This window comes from Papaver somniferum, unplaced genomic scaffold (genome assembly GCF_003573695.1).
Source record: "Papaver somniferum cultivar HN1 unplaced genomic scaffold, ASM357369v1 unplaced-scaffold_125, whole genome shotgun sequence".
NCBI classification, from domain to species: Eukaryota; Viridiplantae; Streptophyta; class Magnoliopsida; order Ranunculales; family Papaveraceae; genus Papaver; species Papaver somniferum.
This window is the reverse complement of record NW_020621603.1, coordinates 12,223,129-12,250,739: the sequence shown is the minus strand read 5'-3', so window position 1 is coordinate 12,250,739 and position 27,611 is coordinate 12,223,129. Positions and strand designations below refer to the sequence as shown.

The 27,611-nt window shown below is 38.4% G+C and overlaps 3 protein-coding genes and 1 pseudogene across 3 annotated transcripts; 3 read left to right on the top strand and 1 right to left on the bottom strand.

Moving 5' to 3' along the window:
• The first annotated feature begins 5,666 nt into the window (after window positions 1-5,666).
• Window positions 5,667-10,859, top strand: LOC113331434. Its single transcript, XM_026578140.1, has 13 exons — window positions 5,667-5,862; window positions 5,948-6,009; window positions 6,261-6,323; window positions 7,389-7,470; window positions 7,759-7,829; window positions 7,978-8,079; window positions 8,608-8,697; window positions 8,955-9,029; window positions 9,135-9,167; window positions 9,776-9,856; window positions 10,159-10,212; window positions 10,313-10,416; window positions 10,620-10,859. The coding sequence occupies exons 1-13, from the start codon at window positions 5,808-5,810 to the stop codon at window positions 10,645-10,647; spliced, it is 900 nt and encodes a 299-aa protein (XP_026433925.1). The 5' UTR covers window positions 5,667-5,807; the 3' UTR covers window positions 10,648-10,859.
• Window positions 10,860-11,845: 986 nt separating this feature from the next.
• Window positions 11,846-15,431, top strand: LOC113331435. Its single transcript, XM_026578141.1, has 2 exons — window positions 11,846-13,705; window positions 15,041-15,431. Exon 1 carries the CDS (start codon window positions 12,824-12,826, stop codon window positions 13,646-13,648), a length of 825 nt encoding a protein of 274 aa, XP_026433926.1. The 5' UTR covers window positions 11,846-12,823; the 3' UTR covers window positions 13,649-13,705; window positions 15,041-15,431.
• Window positions 15,432-17,089: 1,658 nt separating this feature from the next.
• Window positions 17,090-21,914, top strand: LOC113331246 (annotated as a pseudogene).
• A 490-nt stretch (window positions 21,915-22,404) lies between these two features.
• LOC113331124 (AP2-like ethylene-responsive transcription factor At1g79700) lies at window positions 22,405-24,118 on the bottom strand. Its single transcript, XM_026577878.1, has 5 exons — window positions 23,871-24,118; window positions 23,713-23,795; window positions 23,496-23,593; window positions 23,184-23,385; window positions 22,405-23,061 (listed from the first exon to the last, which is right to left on the bottom strand). The coding sequence occupies exons 1-5, from the start codon at window positions 24,116-24,118 to the stop codon at window positions 22,457-22,459; spliced, it is 1,236 nt and encodes a 411-aa protein (XP_026433663.1). The 3' UTR covers window positions 22,405-22,456.
• Between the last annotated feature and the right edge of the window lie 3,493 nt (window positions 24,119-27,611).

Here is a 27,611-nt window from a genome sequence, read left to right as displayed (position 1 = left end):
ATCGACCTTGCCGACATTTCATGTTTAGGGTTTTTCCGGCAGCCTCTGAGGTTGAAGAACTTGCTGGATGCTTAGTATCTGTAACTGCTACTTGCAGGGCTGGCAAGTTATTCAACCTTAGAGCTTGCCGGCGGCAGTTTATATTTTTATAGCCGGGTAGGTTATATTTTTTACCTTGCCAGCTCTGTTCAATTTTTTTTGTTGCGTCTCCTGATGCCTTTTAAGTATGAAAGTCGGAATGGTTTTTTGATACAACCGTTCCGGCTGTGTGTTGGCCGGCATCTTATGGGTAATACACCTTGCCGGCTATTTTCTAGGTTTTTTGTTGCGTCTCCTAATGCCTTTGAAGTATGAAAGTCGGAATGGTTTTTTGATACAACCGTTCCGGCTGTGTGTTGGCCGACAGCTTATTGGTAATAGACCTTGCCGGCTGTGGCTGCGTTCTAGGTTTTTTGTTGCTTCTCCTGTTCCCTTTCAAGTATGAAAGTCAGAATGGTATTTGGATAAAACCATTCCGGCTGTATATTGGCCTGCATCATATTTAGCTTACACCCTTCCGGCCGTTATTCCACCGATATGGTTATGTATGTCGACCTTGCCGACCTGTAATTTTTTTGTTTCTTAATGGTTCTTATTTAGGTTGAAAAAGGCAAAGAAGAAAGCTCGGAAAGCTCTTAGTCCTCCTTCAAGGCCTCCTCGTGTTGGTGATAAACTCTTGTCTTCAAAACATCGAGGGGCACATGTTGAGCCGGGAACGACAAAGATCGTTATAAGGAATAATTCATAACCACCATATGAACCAAGTGATTCAGACGAGACTCCAGTTGAAGACCAATCAATTCCATATGGTAGGAGAGGTGATGATGATGATGTCGATGAAAGAAATCCGACTGGTGGAGGAGGTAACAATGATGATGATGATGGTGATGAAGAAATGCCTAATGTTGGAGGAGGCAATGATGATGATGATGGTGATGGTAATGGAGATAAAGGTAAGAATATCCAAGATGAAATTGTTGAAGAGAAATAGGAAGAAGAAGAAGAAGAAGAATAAGAAGAAGGAGATGGAGAACAAACTCTAGCTATTGTTCAAGCCACTGAAGCTTCTGCTTCAACTGAAACTGGAACGAGTAGGAGGGTGATCACTAAACCAGCTGATTCTCACATGCCTGCCCCCCACTTGATGATTAAACTGAAAAAGGTGAGCTTCCAAGGGGGACCCCAAGAGATGGTGGAAAAGTTCTTTTTGGATACAAAGACTCATGGGCATGTACGATCCATAATACTATCGTAAGTAATCTCAATCCGTCTTTGTTCTTTATTCAAGTGTGTAACTATCTTAAATTTGCGTCAAGTGTTTGTATTTTTTTTCATTTTGTTTTTTTGGTATTTAGGATCACAAGCATGTCGTCCGTCTCATGAGGCGCCAAGCTTCGTGTTCAGTGACTAATACTTGGGATCTTGACAAGGAATGTGAGGAGGTGAAAGTGATTGTCAAGAATTCCGGGTTGTGGTATGCGGTGGAGAGTTCGAATATTGAGCATGATAAAGTTATCGTATCTGCATTCTATGAGAGGTTCTATGGAGAGACTGATATAATGTTATTCCCATTCGGTGAGATGGCGATAACTCCCGATGATGCTCAACAAATTCTAGGACTCGAGGTTAATGGAAAAGCAGTCACTGAGGGATTCGATAATAAGTTTCGGTTGGAATCAGATTGAGACGGAGTATGTTCTTGAGATGAAGGATGGTCGTCTAAGGAAGAAGTTTAATATGGAGAAGTTGAGGGAAAAATTATGGGACACAAAGAAAATCTATGATGAGGAAGGAACTGTGGACCCGGTGCGAGTCAATGCTACCGCGGAAGCTTATTTGCTATACGTCCTGGGCAGATGTATGTTCCCCGACAGTTCCGGAAGCTTGGTTGAGGCCAGTTACTTGCAACTATTGGATCCCTTACATAAGATGCGTGAGTATTCTTGGGGTACTGCGGTGGTCTACTTCTTGAACAATGAGTTGACAAAATGTTCTAGGGCACTCACTAAGCAAGTTAACGAAAACACATGTCTCTTCCAGGTAATTTTCATTGTCTAAATCATTTATATTTGCAAAATTCTCGTAAGATAAGATTCTTACTAAACCTTTTTTTTGCATAGGTTTGGATATATGTGCACTTCCCTTCCTTGTTCAAAGAAAACTCCTACGTCAAAGTGGATGCGAATGTTGCGGTTAATATGCCAATAACGCAGAGGTACAGTTTTAAGGGTGGTCAGGATAAGGAAATGCCGCAAAATCTTTGTAAACTCCGAGACGCCATCGACAAATTGACTGCGGATGAGGTGATATTTGATCCGTATCGAGATACTAGAGGACAAGGTTTAATCCAAAGGAGAGATGAAGTTGCATTATACTATGGACCCTTGATGACAATGTATGATGCATATTCAATGTACGATCCACATCGGATAATGCGACAATTGGGTTACGTCCAAGAAGAACCTCATTTCGATAAAGAAAATCCGTTACTTTCAATATGGAAGAATGCACCACGTCCCAAAAAACTATCAACGTCGCTTACGATCCAGCACCAGTTCAAGAACATTGGGATGATAGACGTCGCCGTAACATCGATGTGAGTCTTCTGGACGAGGTGACCACCGATCATGAAGTTAGTGAGAAATACATGGCGTGGTACTTGGGTTGGGCTCGTCCTACTGTGATTAGGCCAATAACTGCTGAAGAATTGGCTCGTAAGAGGAGGTTGGCATCGAAAGACCCAGCATCAAGTCTTAAGTTCATTGTAAGTATTTTAGAGTTGCTCTTACTATTTCAATATTACATTATCGAAGCATTCTATTAATTGTTTGTTGTTTAATTGAAAATAGAAGGAGCAATTGAAGACCTTTGTGAGGGTGTTATGTTGCGCGAAAGACAAAGGAGAGCCTTCGTCGCTTGAAGAGCAAGGAAAGCACATTGACTATGCTTGCAATGTTGACAATGAGGATGCCATTGAATTGTTCAAGCAACTTGAGGCTGAAGTAAAGATAGAAGAAAAAGTTAAGAGGGAAGAAAAAGCAAAGATGAATGCTGACAAGAAGAGGGTTCGTAGTAGTGGTCGTGGTGGTGAAGGTAGCAGCAGTGGTAGTGTTCCTAAACGGGGTCGTGGTCGTGGTGGTCAATGAATGCAGTCTCTAGTTTATTTATTTATGTTGTGTTGGACAAATGTTTAAGTTAAGGGTTTGGACAAATGTTTTTTACGGTTTATGGGACATATTTTCGTATTTTGGACAAAAAGTGTTGGATTTCTAGTTGTTGAATGAATGGTTTGTTTAGCTACGTAAACTGTCAATACTTATGCCGGCATGCTCTTTTTAAGTTACACTGCCGACTGTTCCATGGTCGGCAGGGTTGTGATTTGTCAGACTGTCGGCCCTAACAACGGAAATTGTGTAGTTACCAGGGTCGGCAATGTAATAAGATTTCCACCAAGCCGGCTGTTTTTTCGCCGGCAAGGTAATATGTTAGGTCCTTTCCGGGTATGCGTGGAAGATAAACCTTGGGTTATGATTCCTAAAATCATGTAAGGTCGGCAAGGTAAGAAAATAAAGACGTTGCCGGCCAAACTATGGCCGGCAGGGTATTGGCCCAATACAATTCCGGTGGATAGACAAAAAAAAATGTTCTCCTGATGCCTAAAATCATGTAAGGTCGGCAAGGAAAGAAAATAAAGACCCTGCCGGCCAAAAATAACCGGCAGGGTAGTGTCCCAATATAGTTCCGGTGGATAGACAAAAAAAAAATGTTCTCCTGATGCCTAAAATCATGTAAGGTCGGCAAGGTAAGAAAATAAAGACCCTGCCGGAAAAGTTATGGACGACATTTTGGGAAAACCAAACCGTGCCGGCGGAATCAAATTTCAAATTTTTGCAAGTACAATTGCATTGATTGACTTGTACTTGGACACTATAACGACCAAATTTGGGCACCATCCTATAAATACACTACTTATCTCCACAAAACAACACACAACTATTTGCATATACTCGCCAAAGCTCATATCATCACACACTCCATCTAACTCACCCAATAGCTCTCTACACACAAGAAATAACTTCATTTGATTCTAATGAAGATTTGGCATTCACCAAAGCTTGGTATGCGGAGACTAGAGTTCGAAGGTGGTCCTCCATAAGGGTGGATTCCACAACCTTTTGGGCTAGGGTTCACAACACTTTTAGCTAAGAGTGTGGGAATCCTAACTCAAGAAGTATTCAACAAGTGCACGATAGGCACATAGTCATTGAAAATGCGATACATGAATTTTTAGCTTTCCAACCTCAGATTTTTAACACTCGCCCCTTCACCTTGTCCATTGCACAATTTGTAAGTAATTTTGTGGTTTTTCTGTCGCAACCCATGTTGTTGAAACACCACTAACAAATGTTTTTGTATTTTTGTAGCACGAAGCCGTGAAAACGCGCTACTTGGAGGTAAAGAGGGAACCATTCGCGTTCGACGCAAGCTATCACTTCTTAGACGAAAGAATCTCGGTGGACACCCGCACTACTTGGATGATGTATCGTCTTCTTCGGAGGAAGATTGCTGGCTTTAGAAGTTTTAGTGTAGGTTTTGTGGGTATACCTCTATGTAAGCCCTCACGAGACTATAACTCGTCCAATAGGGTCGCCTAGGGGTTCAAAGGCTTGATGCACATGCTAAGTGCATTCGTTTTTCCGTCGACAAGGATTAGGTTTTATGTTTCAATCAATGTAGTAACCAAAATTGAATGAATAAAGTGAATTACATCTTCCAATATTTTGTTTTCTGTCTGATATAAAGTATATGCCGGCAGGGTTACAAATGCTTAGTGTACCGACAACATTTCAGCCGACAGTGTAGAATATTAAGTGCTAGCCGACCATATCATAGCCGACATGTTCTCCATTTACAACCCTTCCGGCCAATATGGGTCGGCATCTTCTTAATCTGAGGACCATGCCGGCTCCTTTCAGTCGGCAGCTTATTCAAAGTAGTCATTGTCGGCCACCTCCGGTCGTCACCTTTTTCAAACCTCTACCTTGCCGACCTTAAGCATTTTCAAAACCAAAATTTTTTGGTCGAAATCAAACTCATAAGACGGATGAAAGGTTTAATTATTGAATTCATAATTACAGAATTTTAAACTAAACTCAATTAATTAATCTAATCAAAAATTTAGTGTTAATTAGCAAGGGCATATTAGCTATTTAGAAAATTCAAAATTAAGGGGTAGCTTGGTTTTACTTCAGAATGACCTGATTTTGTCTTATTGGGTATACCCCAATCAAACCAGATTCTCTATATTATATTACTTAATTAATATATTCAACCTTCTTATAAAAAAAGAAACAACCTCTGTACCGGGCTATAAAAAAATAAATAAAGGTCTACTGATAACTTTTCAAAAGTAAGAGGGAGAGAGAAAAAAAAAAAAAAGCTAACAACAGCGTGTACAACAATAACTTTGCCACAGAGAGGCCAGATCGGTTCGCCAAGTAAGACCGAGGGACGAGCATTTTTCCCGATAAGAACTTGGCATGTAAGAAAAGGTAAAATAGTCTTTGTAACTGCGTCAAGACGGCGACTGTATATATCAAATGAGTCGGACTAAAAAAAATCAGAATAATAAAATCACCCAGGAGGAAAACTTCTTTCAAAAGTCAGTAAAAACATCAGACATCACCACCGCCTTCTCTCTCTTTAAACACTCCATTTCTTTTTTCTTTCAAACCCCAGGGTTTGTGTTGTGTTGATCAGAGTAATCGATGGCGATGCAAGCAGGAATAGGGCTTTCAAGGATCTTGCTCATAGTTGGAGCAGGTGTTTATTCTGATTCATCAACTGTTTGATTTTGACTTCAACCGAAGCTAAAATGATTTTAATTATATTTTGTTTCGATTTTTAGGATATACTGGTTCAATCGTGCTGGGGAAAGGTCGATTATCTGATATATTGGCCGAGTTACAGGTTTTTATTCTTTTTATCGTTTACTCAAAAGCAATTTCCATCTATTATTTGTGTCTCGTGACTAATTTTTGGGGCATTCAGTTTGTACTTAGTGATGTTGTAACATTCGATTGGTTTTGCTGAGTTTTCTCCTTTTCAATTTTTTGGGTGGGGTGAAATTTAGAGGGGAAATTAGTTTTAGAATTGTTAGTTAATAGCTGGATTTTGTGTATTATGTGATGACGATAGATGATTTTTATGTTTAATCACAGACGATGGTGAAGGGAATGGAAAAGAATGGAGATTCAGCTGTAGATTCTGATGTGGTTGCTCAAGTAAGTATTCAGTTTCTTATTTTATGGTGTTTTTGTTGTAGTCCTACACATTTGAAAGGCAAACACTATTTCACTACTCAATTAGAGGATACCCGAAAGAACAAAATGGATTTTGTTTTCTGTGGTTTACTATGTCACATATTGGTGTCACGTTCTGAATAAACAACTATGAGGTTATTGGTATCCACATCCATAAATCCATCTGTAGTTATTTACTTATCTTTGTTAGATGAGAAACTGCCATATAGAAAGCTTCTGGCAGTTAAGTAGCAGCTTCTTCAGACAAATTCTGAGAAAATCATAAATCAGGCTAGCTCGAGCATATCTCTGCTGTAAGAAAATATGATGGAAGTTGAGATAATAGGAAAAATATAACCAAATAATTTTAACTACTACAGTGGCAACTGGAGAGTGATGCTGAATTGTTGATACCTAAGCAAGCCAAGTGTCTTTAAATGCCAGGGTCTAGTGAATTCCCAGACATTTGAAAGGTTATAGATAGAATCAGATTTAGCATTCTTGTATGTGTACTTCAAGTTTGGTTGACGCTTAGAGGGTGTTGGATTCCGAAAGCTGAAATGCTTCCTCTTCTATGACATCTTTTGAGAAGTTAAAAGCGTGTTTATTATATTGTTTAAGGAGTTGATAAGTCAAAGAAAGAAAAAACGAAAGAGAGATCTGTAAATACCATATAAAAGGACGTAAGGGGAATTTGCACCTAAGAAGCCATAAGTTACTATCATCTACTCAATAGGGTGCAATAGCATAAAATCTGGAGAAGCTTGTATGGTAAACTATTGGGTTAGAATTTGATAAATAAATACGTGAAAAAATAAATAACATACAGCCCTGCACTCCAGGGATAAATTGGTTCTTTAAAAGCAGAATCTCTCATTTTTTTTTTTACCTAGAATGAAGTACATATTCTATTTCTGGTAACTTCTTTTTGACCGCGTTACTATTCATGCTCTGACGCTTGGTGTAGTATTCAGACTATCAAAGAACTTTCTTGTTTTGGGAAGGTGTTTTAACCACAATACTGTTCATGTTCTTCCACTCTTGTAGGTGCGTCGCCTTGCAATGGAGGTCCGACAGATAGCCTCATCGCGCGGCAAGATAACTGTTCTTAATGGAGGTTCTTCCCTTGGTATACTTCCTCTTGCACTGGGAATTCTCTTGCAACTGTATTTTATTCTTTTACTAGAAACCAGAAATAGTTAGCAGAAGTGTTCTTTATTCTCTTGGAGTTTCAACTTCGTCTTATATATCATATTGAATGTCAACTTCTACAGCTACTGATTCTAATTATTTTTCATGAGAATACACTTGCTTTAAGTTTGGCCAAATTGCTGGTTGGTGTCATGCATATTTAACCAAGGGATGTCCTTTCTGTCATTTGACTGCAACGACTCATTCACCTTAAATCTCTGGGCAGGAAATGCGTCATCTCTTGTGGTGCCACTAGCATCCGCCGGGGCGTTGGGCTATGCATACATGTGGTGGAAGGTAGAAAATTCTTGAGTTTTCTGTTCCTTTTGTATTTTGCTCTTACCTTCTGTCTCTTTACCACATGTTGGTTTCTGCTTATTTGCTGCAAATTGCTCGCAGTATAATATGACTAACCTGTTTCTCCATTTTCATTTGAAATGTTTAGGGTGTATCTTTCTCAGATCTCATGTATGTTACCAGGAGTAACATGGCATCTGCTGTTTCAAATTTGCAAAAGCATCTTGAGAGTGTAACTGAAGCTCTTGCTGTAAGTTTCCGTGTTTTCTTATTTCATGCCTATGAACTTCTCTGCCATTCAAGACATAAGTTTGTGATAAAAAAGTGATGTCTCACTTGGTTTCTTTTTGGGAGGATCTCATATTTAAATGCCAACGGGACTTCTGATATTTGGGTTGAACTTCTCACTGAAAGAACTGGCTTTTTTATTCCACAATCTTTAGTTCTTCACATCTTTATGTTGTACACTTTATGGTCTGCTGTTTGTGCTGTGAGGTGCTTAAAGTTGCCTTGGATTTGGAATGCAGCATATCAGTTTGATGTATATTTCTGAGTACTTGCTTGAGTTACATCCAAACGCTATAAAAATTGTTTTTGTTAGTCTATGAGGTCATATGTAATAAAATCTCCTGAATTCGCAGATGATTGTTGAGTTTTATGGTGTAGCAGCTACGGTTTGCTTTGTCATGTATGTTGATAATGGTTGCGTCTTCCATTTATGTTTATGATGAAATTTATCTGTGATTTCTCATTATTGCAAGCCCTTTCTTTTGAACAGACAACTAAGAAGCATCTGACACAGAGGCTACAGAATTTAGATGATAAGTTGGATGATCAAGCGGCGATGTCAAGGTCTATCCGGGATGAGGTAGAGTAACTTCCAAACATCTATAAAGTGTTTATGGTCCGGTATATGACCTGACCACGTCTTAAAGAGGTGATATACACTATCACATGCAAAACGATTGGGGTCTGTGGTTGCAGAAGTCTTGATTTTTTGGCCTCGAACAACTGTTTGTTGGCTATTAGCAAGCAGAATCTGGCTACCTCTTTCTTTTATCGCAATCTAAGTTATTAAGACTGTTAGTTGATTTATTTTTTTTAATTAAACTGGATGTCAAACAGGTTTCTGAAACTCGTGGGGAGCTCTCCAATATTCACAGTGATTTGAGTAAGCTAGAATCGTTTATGTGCAGTCTGGTGAGATTTTACTCTAGAAGATTTGTCAGCTTAAGCGTTTCTTTACTGGGAAAAAACACCTTGTAGGCTCTTCTCATTTTGTTTATATTCTGTTTGTTCTTTCAGGATGGGAAGTTAGATTCTTTGGAGATGAAGCAGGTAAATTACTTTTTTGTTACAAGATGTTCAATGGTTCAATAAATATGATGATTCTCGTGCAATATAACCATTACAAGTATTTGGTGAGTGCGGTGAGCAGTGACGGAGGTCAAATAAAAGTCTCTTTCAAAAGTCTACTTATTTTACCCTATGTCATGGAAAATACCAATTGGGCCATCGTATTGCCCCCCACAAGAGACTAAAATTTCTGAAAAACCAAGCTATTTAGCACTAACATGGAAAACAAGTGGGGTATCCCTGTGTGCCTTCTTCGACGGCCATGATGCCATAGAAGAATTATTTTGTGATGCACTTCTGAATTGACTTCGATTGCTGGGGAAAAAAACTCCGTTATGGAAATTTAAGATATGCAATTTATGGTTTAGGTTCGAGTTAAAGGATGAAAGTTCTGTAGAAACAGCATTAAGACAGAAGTTTCTCTGATACTTCTTATATTACTCATGGAAGTATCTCTTCTCAATGAATCATAATTTGTTCTCAGACTGCTATGTTAGTGTGGCGTCCCTTTTTTCGTGCATTTTTATCCATTTGTTTCTTCTAACTAATATCTTTTCAATCCACTAACATTTACATAACTTTCACTACAGGACATTACATGCGTGGGTGTGCAGTACCTCTGCAATTTTGTGAATGGAAAGGACCAAGGGGATATAAAGCGCTTTACGAAGGTTAGCATTGACGTTTACTTCAGTTTGATCCTTGCTTTTTTTTTTCTGGATGCAGTTGTATTACTCTAGCAAGTCAATATATTTTTTTTGTTAAGCGAATTGCATCTAAGTAACCTCCTGTGTTATTTCCATTTAGGGCTTTTTAATCTTAGAAGGTTTGATGCTGACAGTGTAAAACTCGTCGAAAATGACTAATCTATTTGCCACTCTGAGCTACATGCTATTTATTGCTTTATTATAGTTAATTCTCCCACCTTTATCGTTGCTTAATTAACAAGGTCATTTTTATCATTATCTTGCAGACATTGCCTAAACCTAAGTGTGCTTTCCCTGGATTAGAGGCCTCTAATATGATGGTATATTTTCTCTATTTTTTAGCTAGATATACATGTATCTAAATTTGAATGATGAAAAAACATACAGATGGCTCTTAAGATGTCTTCTGTCAATACTCAGGGGCTTAAGCAACTTACAGATGGGTTGTCTGGAGGTATTGTCGCATCAGGGAACACCAATGCTACACAAAACGGCACGCCTGCTAAATACATAAAAATTGACAGGTGGCGTATTGAATATTCCGACCTTACTTTTCTATTTATGGGTGCTCAAAAATATGTAACTTAAGAGGGGGAAAAAATATTCTGTGATGGCTAATTGGATTATATTGATGAAAACGAAGATAAGCATGGTAGTGGACTTTGGAGTCCAAAATATTGGTTAAAAGCTGTACATTTCTCTCATGCACTACTTATTACCATTGCAGGTCTGCTAGTGCTACCATTGGAGTTTAATGCACATGGTCGATCAGAGATGGATGATGTTTGGACTATCCCAAGGATATATGGACTTTCAGAATAAATTTGTGTAAAGTTAATGTTCAAATATAACAAATCATATTCAGTATCATGGTTTTTGTTTTGTGAACCATATACTTGGTTTTGCTAGGAAAAATTGCCTGTGACCTTTGAGGATGGTTGAGGTAATTCAATTAGCTTTGTTTTTATCCCGGAATCCAATTCCATTGCATCATTGGACCGATGCAACGGAAATCTATCATTTTGGAGGGAATCGGATTCCTAGGAATTAATTTCCAATTACATAGAGTTCATTTGCCCTGTTCGGTTCAAGGAATTGGACGCATTCCCTAGGAATTGGATTCCAAGGAATACAATTCCTTGAAAGGAACGGGTTGTAAGGGTTATCAAACCAAAGCTTGATTTTATTTGAGATTAGTCCCATATCCGTCAGAGCTGCTGCTTTCTGGAATTCTAACCCTTACTAAGAACTCTTTCCGGCCCGGAGATTATTTGTAGCTAACAACAGTATTTATTAGGTCTCCATAAGTTAGGATCTTCATATTTCCCATCAGCAGAAAGAAAGAAAGATAAGACTAGATTGTAATGAAAACGTCATTTATCTTGAAAGAAAGATAAGACTAGATTGTAATGAAAACGTCATTTATCTTGTAAGTAAATCCAAGCTACTGCGACATAATCCTTACTGATACATTTTATCTGTCCCGGGTTTGGCAATTCTCATGATGTTATGCGTTTGATATTTGTAAAGCTGAGTGCATTTGGCATTTCGTAATTTGTTTAGAGCTCAATCGGTGCGTTCTGCTGCGTAAGGCTGACAATATGTGCCTCCCAACTAAAACTGTCAAGATTGGTTTAGGTGTATAAAATATAAATGCTCTCCTAATCTGCCTGCAAAATTTAATTTTGGTTTTTGACGAGTCTAATGTGTTTCAACGGTCTTTTTCTTTGCATTTAGTTTTGTTTGTTATGTAGAGTGTATAAGTGTACTTCTTCTGAAGTGAGTGTGACCTTCTGAGAAACAGAATATGACATTTTTACCCCTAAAAAATAACGTCTATAAGTATAGAAAGCGAGGGCAAAATTGTCAAATCTTCATATCTCCTTAAAGTACACCTTGCCTATTGCAGTGCGCCAGTACTACTATGACTATAACTCCGAAAACTCACCCACCTCACCTCACCTCACCTCACCTTCTCACTGATCACTCTGAAAAGAAAAACCAGGGCAAGAAAAACCCTTGTTTGGTTCTTCATTTCTAGATCTAAAATTCTTAAACCAACTACAGTTATCAAACTCTTTTCAAGATCACTGGAGTGGGACTCCTCTTCCTCGTAATCACAGTAAGTTTCCCTCTTTGTGCTTCTTGATTTTTTAGCTATTGTTCTAGCTGCCTAGTGTTAGTATTAGGCAAAGTTTTACACAAAATGGATAGTACTAAGGTCAAGATAAAAAAATAAAGTTGGAAAAGATCAAGATAGAAAAGAGTGGTGGTACAAAGAAAAAAATGAGAAAGTTTGAAAGAGAGAAGTATGAAATCAAGATTGAAGTACTTAATGATTTAGAAGTGAAAGAAGAGAGTGAGACAGAGTACATAGAACAACTTAAAAGAGAGATTCGATGTTTAATGCGAGCTAATACAAATGCTGAGTCTGGAACTAAGATATGGATAAAGAAATATAGAGACATGGAATTAGAAAGCAAAGTTAAGATGTTGAGAGAAGCAGTCAATTATGAGAAAGAACTAGAAGCTTCTAGATTGAGAAATGGTGAGTTGTCGGCATTAGTTGAAGATAAGAGAATGGAATGTGTTGGTCTTGATGAGAAATTGAATGGGTTAAGCTCGATGAAATATGTCGTGGATAACGAATTGAAAGGTGTTCGAATCGAGTGTAGCGAGCTTAAGAAGCTGGTTACTGAATTAGAAGATGGACATAGGGTTATGTGTGAAACGGAGAAGAAGCAGCAAGAACAGATTTTGTACTTGTCAAATGTGAAAGACAAGTGTGAGCAACTGGAGAGAAAGAATAGGGAATTGGAGCTTGAGAAGAATAGACTAGAAGAAGAGCTTAAAAAGAAAAATGGGGAATTGGATTAGGAGAAGAGAAGGAAGTGTGTTGGACTTGAGGAGATATTAAATGAATGGAGCTTGATGAAAGATGTCGCCGAGAGGAAGAATGGGGAATTGGAGCTTGAGAAGAATAAATTGGAGAAGGAGCTTAATGATAGCATGGCAATGTGCACTGCCCTGAGAGATCAAAATTCTCTTATCTGTGAAAGAGAGAAGGTGGCACTAAACAAAATCACTGATTTGTATGAGGAAATATGGAACTTGAGAAGGGAAAAGAGGGATCTGTTTGGGACAGACAGTGCGAATTCGGATTCTTCAGAAAAAGATGTTTCTGACAGTGATGAAGAGAACAACAGTAGAAATGAAATAGAGGAAATTCAGACTGGAATTGGAAATGAAAGAGAAGAAATCATGAGTGAGTCTAGAAGAAGAAGTGCAGAAATTATGAATGAAACTAGAGAGAAGAATGAAGAATCTACGAGTGATAGAAGCAGCAAAAGTCAGCATGAAGCTTCAGTCGACTTAGATGATGAAGCTTTACCAGATGTTGGGGCTGATTATAGTATCCCTATAGACATTGAATCTGATAGTCTCATCGTAATCAGTGACAGTGAAGATAGTTCGGGAAGTGACGATGCTTCGCCACCTGATAATAGACTTGAGAGGCTTTTACCAGGTCCAATATGTGACACACATCTGATTAGTTGCAAGAAGGAATGGCTACTTAGTTCAACACCCAAGCGAAAGTGGGTTGAAGAAACAGGAACGAGTGAAATTAAGACTGAGGATGAATATAAAATGAAGAAACTTGGTGCAGGAAAAAATGTACTTCTTGAACGCTTCTCTATGGAGATGCAGAATCCTAGTGTATCTCCACAAAATCAAAATATTGAAGAAAATAACTAAGCAAGATTCTAAGGGTTGTAGTATGACGTGTTGCTTTTTCTCGTTCGATGAATTCAGGTAACTATAAAGGCCATGATTGCTACATCATTTACATTGAATACTTAAAGGTGTTTCTATAGTAAGCTCGTTCATATTTGTATGAAAATGTTTTAGCACATGTCTTAGGTTGCACTGTTTTCTCATGTTTGCTATTCTGTCTTACACTAGTCATTCATGTTTATACCCATTCATGTTTAAGGTAACAGCTTATATCTTCAGTAGCTCGTTTACTTCAAAAATGGATTCGATGCCTGCAATAAATGAGAAATAGTGAAACTTTTAACAAAAAGAAACAGATTGTGATATGTATGAACTGAACACAACTCTGACTCATTAGATGGCTGGCAAAAGCACACTGCATTTCAATAGGAATGTTCTCACTTTTCTTTAGAAACATAGCCCTAAACGCATGAGGGATTCTTTTAGTTCTGTTCAAATTATCAAAACGCTTCCTTGTAATTGTTTTCTGGTTTCGTTTTCCGTTGCAACTTTCTTAGACTCACCTAGAACTTTGCCAACAGATTCTTCACTCACTTTCCTTGTCTCAACTCTTGCATTTAGCTCCTGTGACATATGATTTTGGGGTGCCTGGGTTTCTGTACGGTTGTCTTCTCCAAATCGGATGTTTTAGGAGGATGAACAACCTTGCTAGACCTTTCCACCATCCTCAATGGAGAACTTAAATAGTGTCTGATTTACAAATTCTCCAGAACAAGTTCTCGGAAAAGATTTTGGTATTCCTGGGCTTGTTTTCAACTCTCTCCTCTAATTCAGACCTACTTGGAGGAACAACTTATAGGTCACTTTGAGCAGGCAATTGGGTGTTTGCGTTGTTTTCATCCCTCCGAACTTCTTTGACAACCTCCACCAAAGCAGCAGCCCCGCTATTGCCTGTCAAACCTCTAGTTAGAGTTTGTATGAGGTGGAAGTCTAGCTTCTTAGTTTTCTCACTGTGTTTGTTAATTGACCATAATTTGTCATCCAATGAAATAGGCGATTTTGCAGCAATATCTTTAGAAACACAATTCTCATTGTTTGCTGCTGTGGTTCCTAAAATTCATCTGTTACTCTGTTCAGCATTGAAGCTATTGAATCTATCTATCCTGTTGTTACTGTAAATTCTGTTACCCACGTTTGGGGGTGTTCTGTTAATGGCACACTTAACTGATTTATTTGAAACTTGCCTACTTCACCTAGGTCAATGCAAGCATCCCCAAGAATCTCATCAGTAGAAATTTTAGCACACTTCTCAATCCCATGTTTCTTTTGCTCTTTGGTTTGTTAAGATTTCCTGCACTATTTGCTTTTACAGGTGCAAGTTCCTCATATGTGTTCTCGTTTCTTTGCTTACAGGTGACGCTTTCACTGTTTCTGAAGTAGCTTCACCAGTAGTTGCACCCTGAGTTGGGGAAGCTACCACACCATCTTCAATGCGCTCAGTTTCTTTTAATCTAGCCTGCAGTTCATTTTGGTTTCAGTTACAAGTAGAAAAATACAAAATCGGGCAAGTTTCTCATGGATGGGAATTAAGCAGGGGACCTGGATAACTACTCAAATCAGTTTATTCAAAGATCCTTTTTGTTCTTCTACTGACCGACTACAGAAATAGTGACTAAGGTTGAGAGTTGAGACTCTGTTTTAACAATGCTTTGGTTAGGTTGTAGCTATCATGTAGGTTATGTAAATGAACGGATCGATATGACTATTAATTGGGGGGAATGTTATCATGAATTTGGTTTCTGTATCTTGTTTGCAAAACTGGTATCAAGTTGCGTTTTTTTGTAGCGTAAATCTGTCGTCCCACGATATTTATCAAGTTCGTTTGTAACCGGGGGTATGTATTTTGTGAAAAACCAGAAAAATGTCAGCAGCAGGTGTAGTAGTCTCAAAAATTAGCCCAATGATGCTGCTTGCTGATTCTACTCGTTAACCAAGAGATGTATGTGTTTTAATTTTTGAATCTAGCTTTCATGTTCTTAGCTTTCATGCTGTGTTACTGGCAGACTTATCTGATTGATTTTGAAACTGCACCTACTTCGCCCAGGTTTATGCAAACTTCTTTAAGAACCTCATCAGTAGAAATTTTAGCAGACTCTCTCTAGCAATGCCCATTTTTCTTTTGCTCTTTCATGCAAGTTCCTCATCAGCATCCTCATTTCTTACAGTTGACGGCTTTCACACAATCTTTATCTTCAATGCGCTTAGTTCTTTATATCAAGCTTTCGATGCGCAGTTATTTTGGATTTAAAATTGATGCGAATACTCTTGACTACTGCATAACAATTTGTAATTAAAATATAGCACCTTCGCACTAATTTTTCAAGAATTTTCAGAGCGACTTAATGCTGAATTCCCCTGTCGGAGTGAATTTCCAAATAATTTTATCTTTTCACTCCCTGTCAAGGAATGCGAATTGCAGCAATTTCCCTTGCTTTCAGGCTCAGATCACAAAGCTAACGGTGTCAGATTTCCGACTGCGACTGTTATGCATCATTAACTTATTAACCATTGTGATGTTAGAATTGAGCATCTGGTCCTGCTTTTAAGATTCAATGGATGCCTCCATATGTTAAACACGACCATCGCCTATGGACCAAAAATAGCCATTCGTCATCTCATCTCTAACTGCCAGTAATGCGTTCCAGGCACCGGCCGAGCTTGCAGCCTTGTTAATGTCCCGAAAACATGAATCGCCAACGTAGTTAGCCTTTAGATGTCTGGAGTCTCTGCTATGACCAAATCTTAGATGTATGGGCTTAAGACCCAGCCCCCCCTAAACAAGACCTTGCGTTGGGTCCTATCATCTAAAATTTTCATTAAAATATTTGGCGGGTAAAGTCTCGAAATTTCAGGAAATTCAAATTTCAGATTGAATTGAAATATCGTGCGATTATTCCCCCAACCTAAAACTTATCCCAATCTGGTTAGTGATTTCTGTTTTTATTTTGGGGTTTCAAAACCCCATTTCTCTCTGATCTTAAACCCAGATGAGGAACCCCTAAATAGATTTGAATCCATTTATCTGATTTTGATTGTTTTTATTGCAGCTTGGATCTATTGAAATCAGCAGTTTCTCTCACCTATAATCATTTGTTTTGCGAGTAAGTATTCGATTGTTTTGTAGCCTCGCTGGATCTAACACGTGGGCAATTAAATCGGATGACGCGGAGTAAAGGCGCGGTCAACTGACTCGTCGTAAATAGCCTGCTCTGATACCATGTTAAAGTCGACGGGCATCCAACTTAAAACCAATTAATAATGAGTGGAGAGACCCTAAGAGATTATAAATTAGATGCCCAGACAATGTGGGACTAATAATCTCAACAGTTTGCTCTTATTTCAGTCTATGTATTAAGAAAACTATGGAATCAAAGTTCCATTCGGACGAAGAGATACTTTTAATTATCTTATTTCATTTTGTTCTGTAACATTTTAGTAAGAATCCCAAATTTTGTGCTGTAAAATCCCAATTTGTTCTGTGACATTTTAGTAAAACCCTAGAAATTGGATGATGGATCTTGCTTATACCCTTTACCCCAATCTTACTGCATAGTTTTGTTGTTGGTAGAGGTTCGTTCGGCTCCGAATATGGATAACTTGGTTAGTATCTATAAGAGCATGGAAGTTGCTTCAGGAATCAATACATTAGCCAGTCAAACTACACCACCTACTGATGGATCAGGTAAAATGATTGAACAATCTCTTTCCGGTTACTAGCTTCGCACTAACATTGCAAAATTACAATCTTATGCCAATTGCTCAAGACTTCGTGTTTCCTAAATGAATTACGCCTTTTCATTAGTTTGACGTGCTATGTGTTTTCTAATTGTCATTTTGTTTTTAGTGCATAGATGAAATTGTTTGTGCACAGAAGAAACCACAGTGTGCTGCCGATTCTGATAGTCCAGACCTCATAGAAGGTCAGCTAAAGGCAACGGAAGGAAGAAGAGGAAATTTAAGGGGAAAACTTCAAAAGATTGCGATATTGCTGACAATGTATCTCAACAAGCCAAGAACCTACCTTTCCGGCAAAGAAAAGGGTTCAAGTTCCACAATGCCTTTTATCTGAAACCCCAATGAGGTCTGAGAACTTTGCAGTTGGAAGACTTGATGAAATTTCTGAAGATTGACGTGGGAGTAGCTTATTTAAATAGAAGAGGATGTCCTTTTCTAATGACAAAGGGGAGCCTGCATTTGCGCCCTTCGTTTGGTTGAGAGAAGATAATCCTGACGATGATGTAGAGAAACCAAGCGGTCAGCTGATGAGTTCTGATGATACCAAAGATACTCCATGAAAAATTCCTTGCTTCAGTGATTTAAAAGATTCTGATGATGAGAGCCCTACTAAATCCATCGGAAATGTAAGTATTTCTTTTACTTTTTACATAAAAAGATAACTTAGACTGAATTTGAAGGGCTGGTTGAACATCTTACTCACCATTTAGTTACATACATGCTCATAAACTTGATTTGGCTCGACATAAACAACTGAACAGTAGCTGTTTCACTAAAGTACCTATTTGTATAAAGAATCCTGAATTTGGTTTCTTGCACGAAATCGACTTAGGGTTTAATGAAAAATGCTATGTTGCTTGATTCAGTGAGATGTTCGAGTGGACACAGAGACCTTGCTCCCCTGAGCTATTTTCAACACCTGAGAAAACTAAGGTGCTATATTTTAGTTACAATTTGTTGTACAGTTGTGTTACAGTCAAATAGTCAGCTCCAGTTTCATGTAACTTTTTACTTAAACTGAAATTCAAATGGACTGCAGGCTGGATATAAAGAACTGAACACAATTGAAGATGATGAATGTGTGGTAGCTTCCCCAACTCAGGGTGCACCTACTGGTCAAGCTGTTGCTTCAGAAACAGTGAAAGCCGTCAACTGTGAGCAAGGAAATGAGAACATAGATGAGGAACTTGCACCTGTAAAAGCAAAAAGTTCCAAAAATCGTAACAAAAGTAAGAAATCCAAAAGAAAGAGCAAATGAAACACGGGAATTGCTAAAGAGAAGTGTGCTAAGATTTCTTCTGATGAGGTTCTTGGAGATATTTGCATGGATCTGGGTGAAGTAGCTGAAGTCTCAAATCAATCAGTTAAGTGTGCCACTAACAGCACTGCTACAAATGTGAGGAACAAAATTTGTAGCAAGAACAAGAAGGCTAGATTCAACAGTTCTGGTGCGGATACAGTAACAGATGATTTACATGAAGCAATTGAAGCAAACAGTGAGAATCATGCTACTAAGGAAACTGCTACCAAATGGGGTACATCATTGGATGACCAACATACAAAGTCAATTCAGAAAAACAGTGAGAAAATAAGGAAGCTCGACATTCAACTCAAACAAACTAATACTAGAAGTTTGAAAGGCAATACTGTAGCTGCTGCTGCGGTAGTGGTAGTTGAAGAAGTTCAAAAGAATGAAAACCAAGAGAATGGCAAAGCAAGCACGAAATCGCCTGCTCAGACTGACCTACAAGTCGATCCTCCTAGGACGTCTGAATTGGAGGAGAGCTAGAAACAAGCCCAGGAACTCCAAAATCTTAGGCAAGAGAAATTGTGCTGGAGAATTTGGAAACCAGAAAAGATTGAATTTCGCTGATGATAGTGTGAAAGGTGTATCTGTTGCTGAAGTTGTAGTTGAGTCTAGCAAGGTTGTTGATCCTCCAAAAACATCTGAGTTGGAGAAGAGAGCCACATACAAACACAGGGACACCAAAATCGTAGGTGACAAGAGCTGCATGCAAGAATTGAGAGTAGGGAAGAGAGTGAAGTTTTCTACTGATACTAGTGTGAAGACAGGATCTGTGGGGAAAGTTCTGGATGAGTCTAACAAAGCTGTTGCGAAGGAAAATCAAGCCAGTAACAATTGCAGGATAGTTCTGATAATGCAAGCAGAACTGAAAAAGTCCTTTCTGCGCCTAGGGCTATGATACTATAGAAATGTGAGAATTTTCCTGTTAAAATCCAGTGTGCATTTTGCCAATCATCTACTGAGTCAGAGGTACACGCAGCCGTTCCTTTTTGCTTAAAGTTTCAATTTTCCTCATTTGTTGCAGGCAATGAAACCATTTTCAAAAATTATTAGTTACTCAAGATTTGAATTATTACCATTTACAGGATTCAGGGAAGATGTTGCACTATGTTAACGGCAAGCCTGTAGCTGATTACAACAAGGGGTCTCACGTCATACACTCCCACTCAAATTGCACTGAATGATATGAGATCTCCTCAAAAAATGTTGTAATCTTGTAACATCTCTCTCTCTCAGCTTACCCTGATGCTCATTTGTTGTGCATACTGTACATTGTCATAGTAATTACTGCATGATTAAGTTAATTGTTCCACATTTGTGATGTCGCATCCTGATCTTGGCTCTGAACTTGTACATTATGGGCATTTCTAATTACCAAGTGCATAATCTTTCCTAATATAAATTGCAGGGCGCCAAATATATACTTTGGAAAGGATACTGCAGTCAATCTTGGAACTGAAGTAGCAAGAAGCAAAAGGATCAAGTGTAGTTGCTGTGGAATCAAAGGGGCATCTCTTGGGTGCTACGAGAATAGCTGTCGCAAGAGCTTTCATGTTCCTTGTGCAAAGATGGTTCCTCAGTGTCGACGGGATACTGTAAGTGGCCTATCCAGTTTAATTCTGGAAGCCCAATGTTTCAATTTGGTTCCTTGTATGTATCTGTTTATATTTGACAATTCAGAGAAACTGAAGTTCGAGAAGCGGAAGTGGTGGTTCAGCATGGTCTTAATATTAGCCAAGCATGGAATAGTCTTGGTTCCTCAAAAAAGTGGGTTCTTTGTTGCTCAGGTCTCACAGATGCAGAGAAGGTAAACAAAATGACAAATTCCTCGGCATTTTCTTCTATTATGTTTTGCAACTATTATTAACACTGGGAACTGCAGGAAATTGTTTCTGAGTTCGCAAGGATTGCCGGTGTTCTAGTATCGAAGACTTTTGGCACTAATGTTACTCATATCATTGCTTCAACTGATACCAGTGGAGCATGCAAAAGAACCCTAAAATTCTTGCTGGGCATCTTAGATGGGAAATGGATACTGAATATTGATTGTAAGGATGCTATGAACACAAACCACCTATTATCAGTTTGAACCAAGTACTATGTAAAAAAGCCAGTGAAACACTTTTATCCATTTCTAATAGATATGTGCTGAATAAATGTTCATCAGGGATTAAAGCTTTCTTACAAGCCATGGATCCTGTTGCTGAGGAGCAATATGAAGTCAAAGTTGATATCCATGGAATCTGAGGACAAGCCTCGACTAGGAAGACTACGAGTCCAGAAAAAGGTTTGTCTTTTTTGTTCTTAGCGTAATTGCTAATTTACTAGTCTGTATCAGTAACTAGTAGATAACTCTTACAAAAGAAATCTACATGACTCTGAAATGCCACGGTACATCACTGTGAAATCCAAGATGGCGGGGGTTTATTTTCTGGCTTCACTTTACTGAACTTTTACATGTTGGATTTATCTGCAGCAACCAAAGCTTTTCACCGGGTTGAACTTCTACTTCTTTGGAGAATTTGTTCCTTCTTACAAAGGAGACCTTCAAAATCTTGTTATTGCTGCCGGAGGAACTGTTTTACATAGGAAACCCATCAAGGGAGACCTAGGCTTATCATCGTCTGATTCATCTACGGCGACCTTCATAATTTATAGCCTTGACGTACCTGATGAGTGCGATCCCAGGAGAAAGAGTACGATCTGTAATCGCAGGAAGGATGAAGCTCGTGCTTTGGCAGGTTCCAGCGGGACAAAATTTGCTGGCCATCCATGGTTATTAGATTCCATTGCTGCATGCAAGTTGCAGCGTCTAACTTAAGAAGAGTGGCTGCTAAATTTGCTTTCTTTACTCTCTAGTTTCCTGGTTTCATTTGTATATAAGTTGGGGTAGCATCTAGGATCTGGTTTTGACTTCAGTATATTGATAAAGTAGATATTACGTGCTATGAGTTGTAGAAAAAATAATACGAATGATATGGTTGATCTTTTCCCAACAGAGATCACATTAGACATATTTTCTCGATTACCTTCTGAGACGGTCTTACACTGCAAACTCGTTTGCAAAAGCTGGAGAAATCTTTTATGTTCGTGCAAGTACTTCCCGTATATGCACTTAAGACGACAAGAATTGGATGATTCTAAAGTAAGTTACATTCTCACATGTGGAGTATAAGCAGCAGGTAAAGTGCTTTTTTTCCTACAAGATGTTCAATAGTACAGTAAATATGATGATTCTCTTTCACTATAGCCATCATAGAAGAATTATTTTGTGATGCACTTCTGAATTGACTTGGATCGTCAGGAGACAAAAAAAATCTCTGTGAAAGAAATTTAAGATGTTTATGCAATTTATTTCATTACTCTCTGGTTGTCATGATGGATACTTTAGATATTATGAATTTAAATATGTCCAGTATGAGTTGAAGGTGGTTGTAAATGTCAAAGGTGGCTTGAAACTCGGCGATACCTCGTCATTTTGATAAATCTATGTCCAACTTTATTTTCGATTTGATAAATCTTGGTGTTTTTCATCTGTATTTGGGGTGGAGTAGAGAACTATCTCAGAAAATATTGGAACACAAGAAATAAACAGGGAGCAACGAGCACATGAAATTTGATTCTGTCCATAAAGCCAAATCAGTTCAGAACTTCAGAGTTATTTAATGATGCAACGGTAGAGGTGATACAATCATATGTGGTGATTTAGTGCACCTAAGGGCATAATCTCAGTGCAGTGAAGGAGGCATGGTTAGCATACCATTCCAAAGAGATTGTCCGCTCTGATTATATACTGGGGAGGCACTCTCACTCTCTTCTTGCAGTTGCAGTTCAATACTAGGCATATCCTCTGATGGAGGACAATATGGGAGATCTGTGATTCTGCGGCAAAGAATTCTGTTGAATTCATCTTCACCTGCTACCCGCGCTTGGTGTCTAGCCACTTCCGCATCAATTTCGTCGTTAGTTGCATAAGAGTTTCTCTCCACAAGTTCTCTGAACACTGATGACCGTAATAACAGACTTAGCGCAGTGGGTGAGGAAGATGACCTGTTACTGCAAGAACTGACTGAAATTTCTTTCCCAAGAGCTTCTTGATTTCTAGGTGAACCAGACTCATCTACTGTGAGACTGTTCGATGGGATTAACATGGACGATTTGGGGAATGTCTGCGGTTCTGAGTTGGATTGTTGTTCTTGAGAAGGAACTAGTGCATTGGTCCCTGGTCTTAGCCACCTTATATATGTGCTCAAATCAAAATTTGTTACTGCGTTAATCCCTCGGTATTCTATTGCCGCAATATCATATGCATGTGCAGCCTCTTCTTGAGTACCTATAGATCAGCACACAAGACAAGTATGTAATGTAATTCTTCTACACAGATTAGTAAACGCTAGTGTTAGCAATAATACAGTTATCATTATAATTATCATTTGCTTAATACATGAAACTTACTGTAAGTACCAAGGTAAAGATACTTGTTCCCAAAAACCCTTCCTATTCTTGCTTCCCATCTCCCATTATGATGATGCCTTGCAACACCTCTATATTTTGACACACCTCTTGAGAAACCACTACTTTTCCTTCTTAAAGAGGCCAAGTACTCTTCCTTTGTCACATTTTGCATTATTTGAATCTCTTTCTCATAATCAGTTACCTATCAGAATCATAAATGAAATAAATCACTCTTTTCTTTACCAAAAAACATCCGGATTGAGAGATATTAAAAAAAAAAAAAAAAATGATGAGTTTTTCAAGTTAGAATACCGGAAAATTTGTGAAAGTCGTCGGACCCCAGTACTTAAGTGCAGCTAAATCGTAAGCTCTTGCTGCACATTCTTCATCATCGTAAGCTCCGAGATAAACTGTTCGATGGCAACAACAAGGTCCGAGAATAATCAACACCACCAGAAAATTGAAACCATATTGAAATGAATGGCAACTATTAAAAAAAAGTCTGAATATTTTACAAACTGTTAAATACCTTGTTTTCCTTTCTTCTTTTGCGTTACATTCCAGGAGCCTTTATCCCATAGATGAGCTTCAAATCTACCAGTCCATCTATGTCTGTGTGTATGTCCACAAGTCAGATGCTTAACCAACTAGTATTTCGAAAAAGAGACTAAAGTTATAAACTCATACCTACTAACACCACGAAATCTCGAACTTCTTTTTATCGTCGTAGTTGTAGTAGTAGTACTAGTAGCAGAAGATCCATCAACCTGTTGTTGTTCTTTCGACTCGGTATTGGTACTGGTACTAGTATCACCTACAATGGGTTCTCTTCGTCTTCTCTTGACATTTTTAACGACTCGAGTTTCATTATTTTCAGTACACAAACGACGTCTTACACCGGTGTTTACTTCACACTTAACCGGTGTCATCTCCATAGTTTTTTTTTGATTAGTTCCAGTCAACGAGAGAATGAAACCGATTATAAGGATTTACAAATGAACAATGCAACTGGGTATATATATAAAATTTACAGATAAGATTTTTTGCTTCTTGGTTGATTTTGTTTCTATGATTACAACTTGCATAGCTGATTTTTCTTTTTCGATGAAAACAAACAAGTCGATGATACCGATGCAGTTTTGGGACAAATTTAAATTGTCAGTACTTTGCCAGCCAGTCAATGGACAGCATTTGTATCTCTATCTCATGCTTATGCTATGCAACAGCTCGATTGTACAAGTGTTTCTTTGTGGATTGGTTTTGTACCGTTAAACTGCTTCGAATCTAGAACTCTACCCTGTACAACTTTTATTCTCGATGGAACATAAAAAAAAAGAGAAAACTCTGTTTTACGATTTACTAGTTTACAACGTCATAGTGAATATGTACTTCTAATCCGTCAGATTTTACATCTATTCATGTGCATCTCTGTAATAAGAAATCTGACAGCTTATAAATATATGCTAATACTAGTTATGTACTCGGGTGCATGATAACACTGGCCAAAATGAAATGAAAAACTATCCCTATATATAAGCTTTGCTGTTATTTGGCTGGGATTTTGGATTGTGACTGAGGGACCCAGTCACAATATCGAGGACGACCAGTGGAGTAGCAGGGGATTAGTCTAGCCTTTTTAGTTATGTGAGTCTCAACTCTATGAGAGGCGGGACAGATCGCAGAGTACAGCCGGATCGGAAATGAAATATTGATCATGGGTCGAATTTCGCGATTTATCTCGCCTCTCACATAGAGGTGGAACTACAACTTTAATCCACAGAAGAGAATTTTAGTGAGGATCGGGTTCCTTGGTAAACCAAATAGCGCCCATTTTACACGATTTATAAAGGAGATACCAGTTTCACTAGGGGCTAATACCGTCTTATATAGGATAAAAAATATTAACTGATCCTGACCGTTGGATCAATGAGATGATTTCAGCCTAGTAGGACTGGTATCCCCACATAAATCATGCCATTTTGGACAGCATTTTTGCCATGGAAAGACTTCTGATGTTGACTCACTTAGACAAAAATTGACATGCGACACTGTGGATAAGCGGGACCAATCCAACCAGGACTTGATCAAATGTGAACGAACGATTATCACCAGCTGACACACATCAATTTGAAATTTTGAATAAGTTGGAAACAAGTTAAAATTTTCAAACCAAATGAGAAGAAAGGGACGGGAAAGTATGGATGTTTGAAGACGACAATTTTGAGTGTTGGCTTATTCAGAGACGAGTAAAATTGGTTTTTGTTTTCAGGGGAGGGTATGATTTAGGATTTAATCAGAGCAGGTTATGTTCTGTAATACGGGACAAAACTTCTTGTCTGTCTTCACATTGTTTAACTTGGTATATATATGTATATGTCTGTCTTCACATTGTTGGTATATATATTTTGGTTCCCTTTGGATTCCCCGCCCTTTAGCCTTTAGATGACAAGTACCGAGAAACTACAAAAAGAAATCTGATTGTTTTCCGGGGAGCACCACCGTGTTCCGGAAGTTGGAGAGTTGGTTACACGAATGAACCAACAAAATCTAAGCATACTACCATTTGTTTCTTTTAATAAAGAACATGCGGGTGAAGCCTAAAATAAAGAACTCTATTGTTGGGCATAAAAAGTCTTGGTTTTTTGGGGCTTTCTAGGATCACAAAATAGTAATTGGGACACCCCTCATCAAATATTTATATAAAGACTAATATGACCCCTCACTAATTTTAGATAATAAACTTGATTAATAGCACTAATCATGATTAGCTAATTAATCAACACTAGTTCATTTTTTTAAGTTAAGTGTTGAAGATGAAAATCAAAAGCAAAGAAGAAGAAGAAGAAGAAGAAGAAGAAGAAGAAGAAGAAGAAGAAGAAGAAGAAGAAGAAGAAGAAGAAGAAGAAGAAGAAGAGGGAAAAAATATGGGAAAAAAAAAGAAAATCAGTGATTCAAGCAAAAATTTTGATGTAGGTGAACCCTCATCTTCAAAATACGATAACATATTATTACCCATCAACAACGATCAGTTCTTTACTGATTTTTCAGAAAATCATGAAATTAGTTCACAAACTCAAAATAACCCTTATGAACCTTAATATGATTTCGAAGGACCAACCCAAGAAGAAGAAGAAATCGAAGAAACAATTGCTCAAGATTACCAGGTATACCTCTATTTTAACTCATATTTCAGTTTTTAAGCTCAGAGTTGCAAGAAGTTTCGATTTTTTCCTTCCGAAAACCCTAGGTTTCCGGCCGCCAAGTCCAATCACGGCTGGGAAACCATGAACTCCCAACCGTTATTCATTATAACGGCTCACTATCGATGAACTCCCAGCCGTTATTAGCATGTTACGGATGGAACGATAAATACTCATGGTCGTAAATAAAAAATTACGGCCAGGTTTTTTCTACGTGCATGGGAAGCGTTTAATACTGTCGGCGGCGATTAAGTTTCCTGTCCGAAAATATTAAATGCTATTTAATGTTGTCGGCGCCGGTTGGGTTACCCATCCGTAACTTGTTTTACGACTCGTTTTTTAGGTCGTAAGATGACTCATCCAGTTACGGGGAAATTTACGTCTTGGAATTCCTGGACGTAATCAGTTCACGGTTTGGAATAGTACTTTTCGACCCAGCCGTTGTTTCTATGACGGCTGGAATATCACTTGTCGGCCCAGCCGTTGTTGCTATGACAGCTGGAATATCACTTGTTGACCCAGCCGTATACTATTTGACGGCTGGAATATCACTTGTAGACCCAGTCGTATACTCCTTATCGGCTGGAATACCACTCGTAGACCAGCCGTTTCTGTGTGTTTAAATTTCTATTGTGAATAATTATGTTACATATGTCATTCTATTATAGATTGTACCGTACATTCAGGTGGAAGACCAAGAGGTGGTTATGGAAGACCAAGAGGTGGTTATTGAAGAGCAAGACGAGGTTATGCAAGATCAACCCCAACCTGTGCAAGTTTCTGAGGACACAAGTGCTCACTATGCAAACAAATATGAGTGGAAAGATAAGGAAGATGCAAAGAAGTGGGCTCGATCACAAGGGCTGAAAAAGATGTGCATCATATTCCAGAATAAACAAGTTACATTCAACAGCTTTCAAATGGTTTGCGAGTGTAGTGGAAAGTATGAGAGCCACTGGAAAAAGGGTAGTGAGTATAAACCAAAAACCGCGAGGAAGAAGGGAGTATATAATACGAAGAAGACCGGGTGCCCTTTTAAGCTTAAATTTAAATTTAATGACGACAAGAAAATGTGGTATATGGAAAAAGTCGTCTCGGGTTATCATAATCATCCTAGTCCGGAGAGTTTGATCAACTATCCTTATTCGAAAAGGCTCAACCCTTTAGAAAAGGATTTAGTACGCGTGTTGAGTAAAAGACGCACAAGACCTATTGATATTCTTAGTGG

What these genes read in the sequence shown, in the direction of transcription:
- LOC113331434 (XM_026578140.1), top strand. Translation starts at nt 5,808, where the DNA reads ATGGCGATGCAAGCAGGAATAGGGCTTTCAAGGATCTTGCTCATAGTT. An exon ending in ATATATTGGCCGAGTTACAG is followed by an intron (nt 6,010 to 6,260) that starts GTTTTTATTCTT and finishes GTTTAATCACAG; the next exon opens with ACGATGGTGAAGGGAATGGA. An exon ending in ATTCTTTGGAGATGAAGCAG is followed by an intron (nt 9,168 to 9,775) that starts GTAAATTACTTT and finishes CTTTCACTACAG; the next exon opens with GACATTACATGCGTGGGTGT.
- LOC113331435 (XM_026578141.1), top strand. Translation starts at nt 12,824, where the DNA reads ATGAAAGATGTCGCCGAGAGGAAGAATGGGGAATTGGAGCTTGAGAAG.
- LOC113331124 (XM_026577878.1), bottom strand. Translation starts at nt 24,118, where the DNA reads ATGGAGATGACACCGGTTAAGTGTGAAGTAAACACCGGTGTAAGACGT. An exon ending in AGATTTCGTGGTGTTAGTAG is followed by an intron (nt 23,796 to 23,870) that starts GTATGAGTTTAT and finishes ACATACACACAG; the next exon opens with ACATAGATGGACTGGTAGAT. An exon ending in AAAGAAGAAAGGAAAACAAG is followed by an intron (nt 23,594 to 23,712) that starts GTATTTAACAGT and finishes GCCATCGAACAG; the next exon opens with TTTATCTCGGAGCTTACGAT.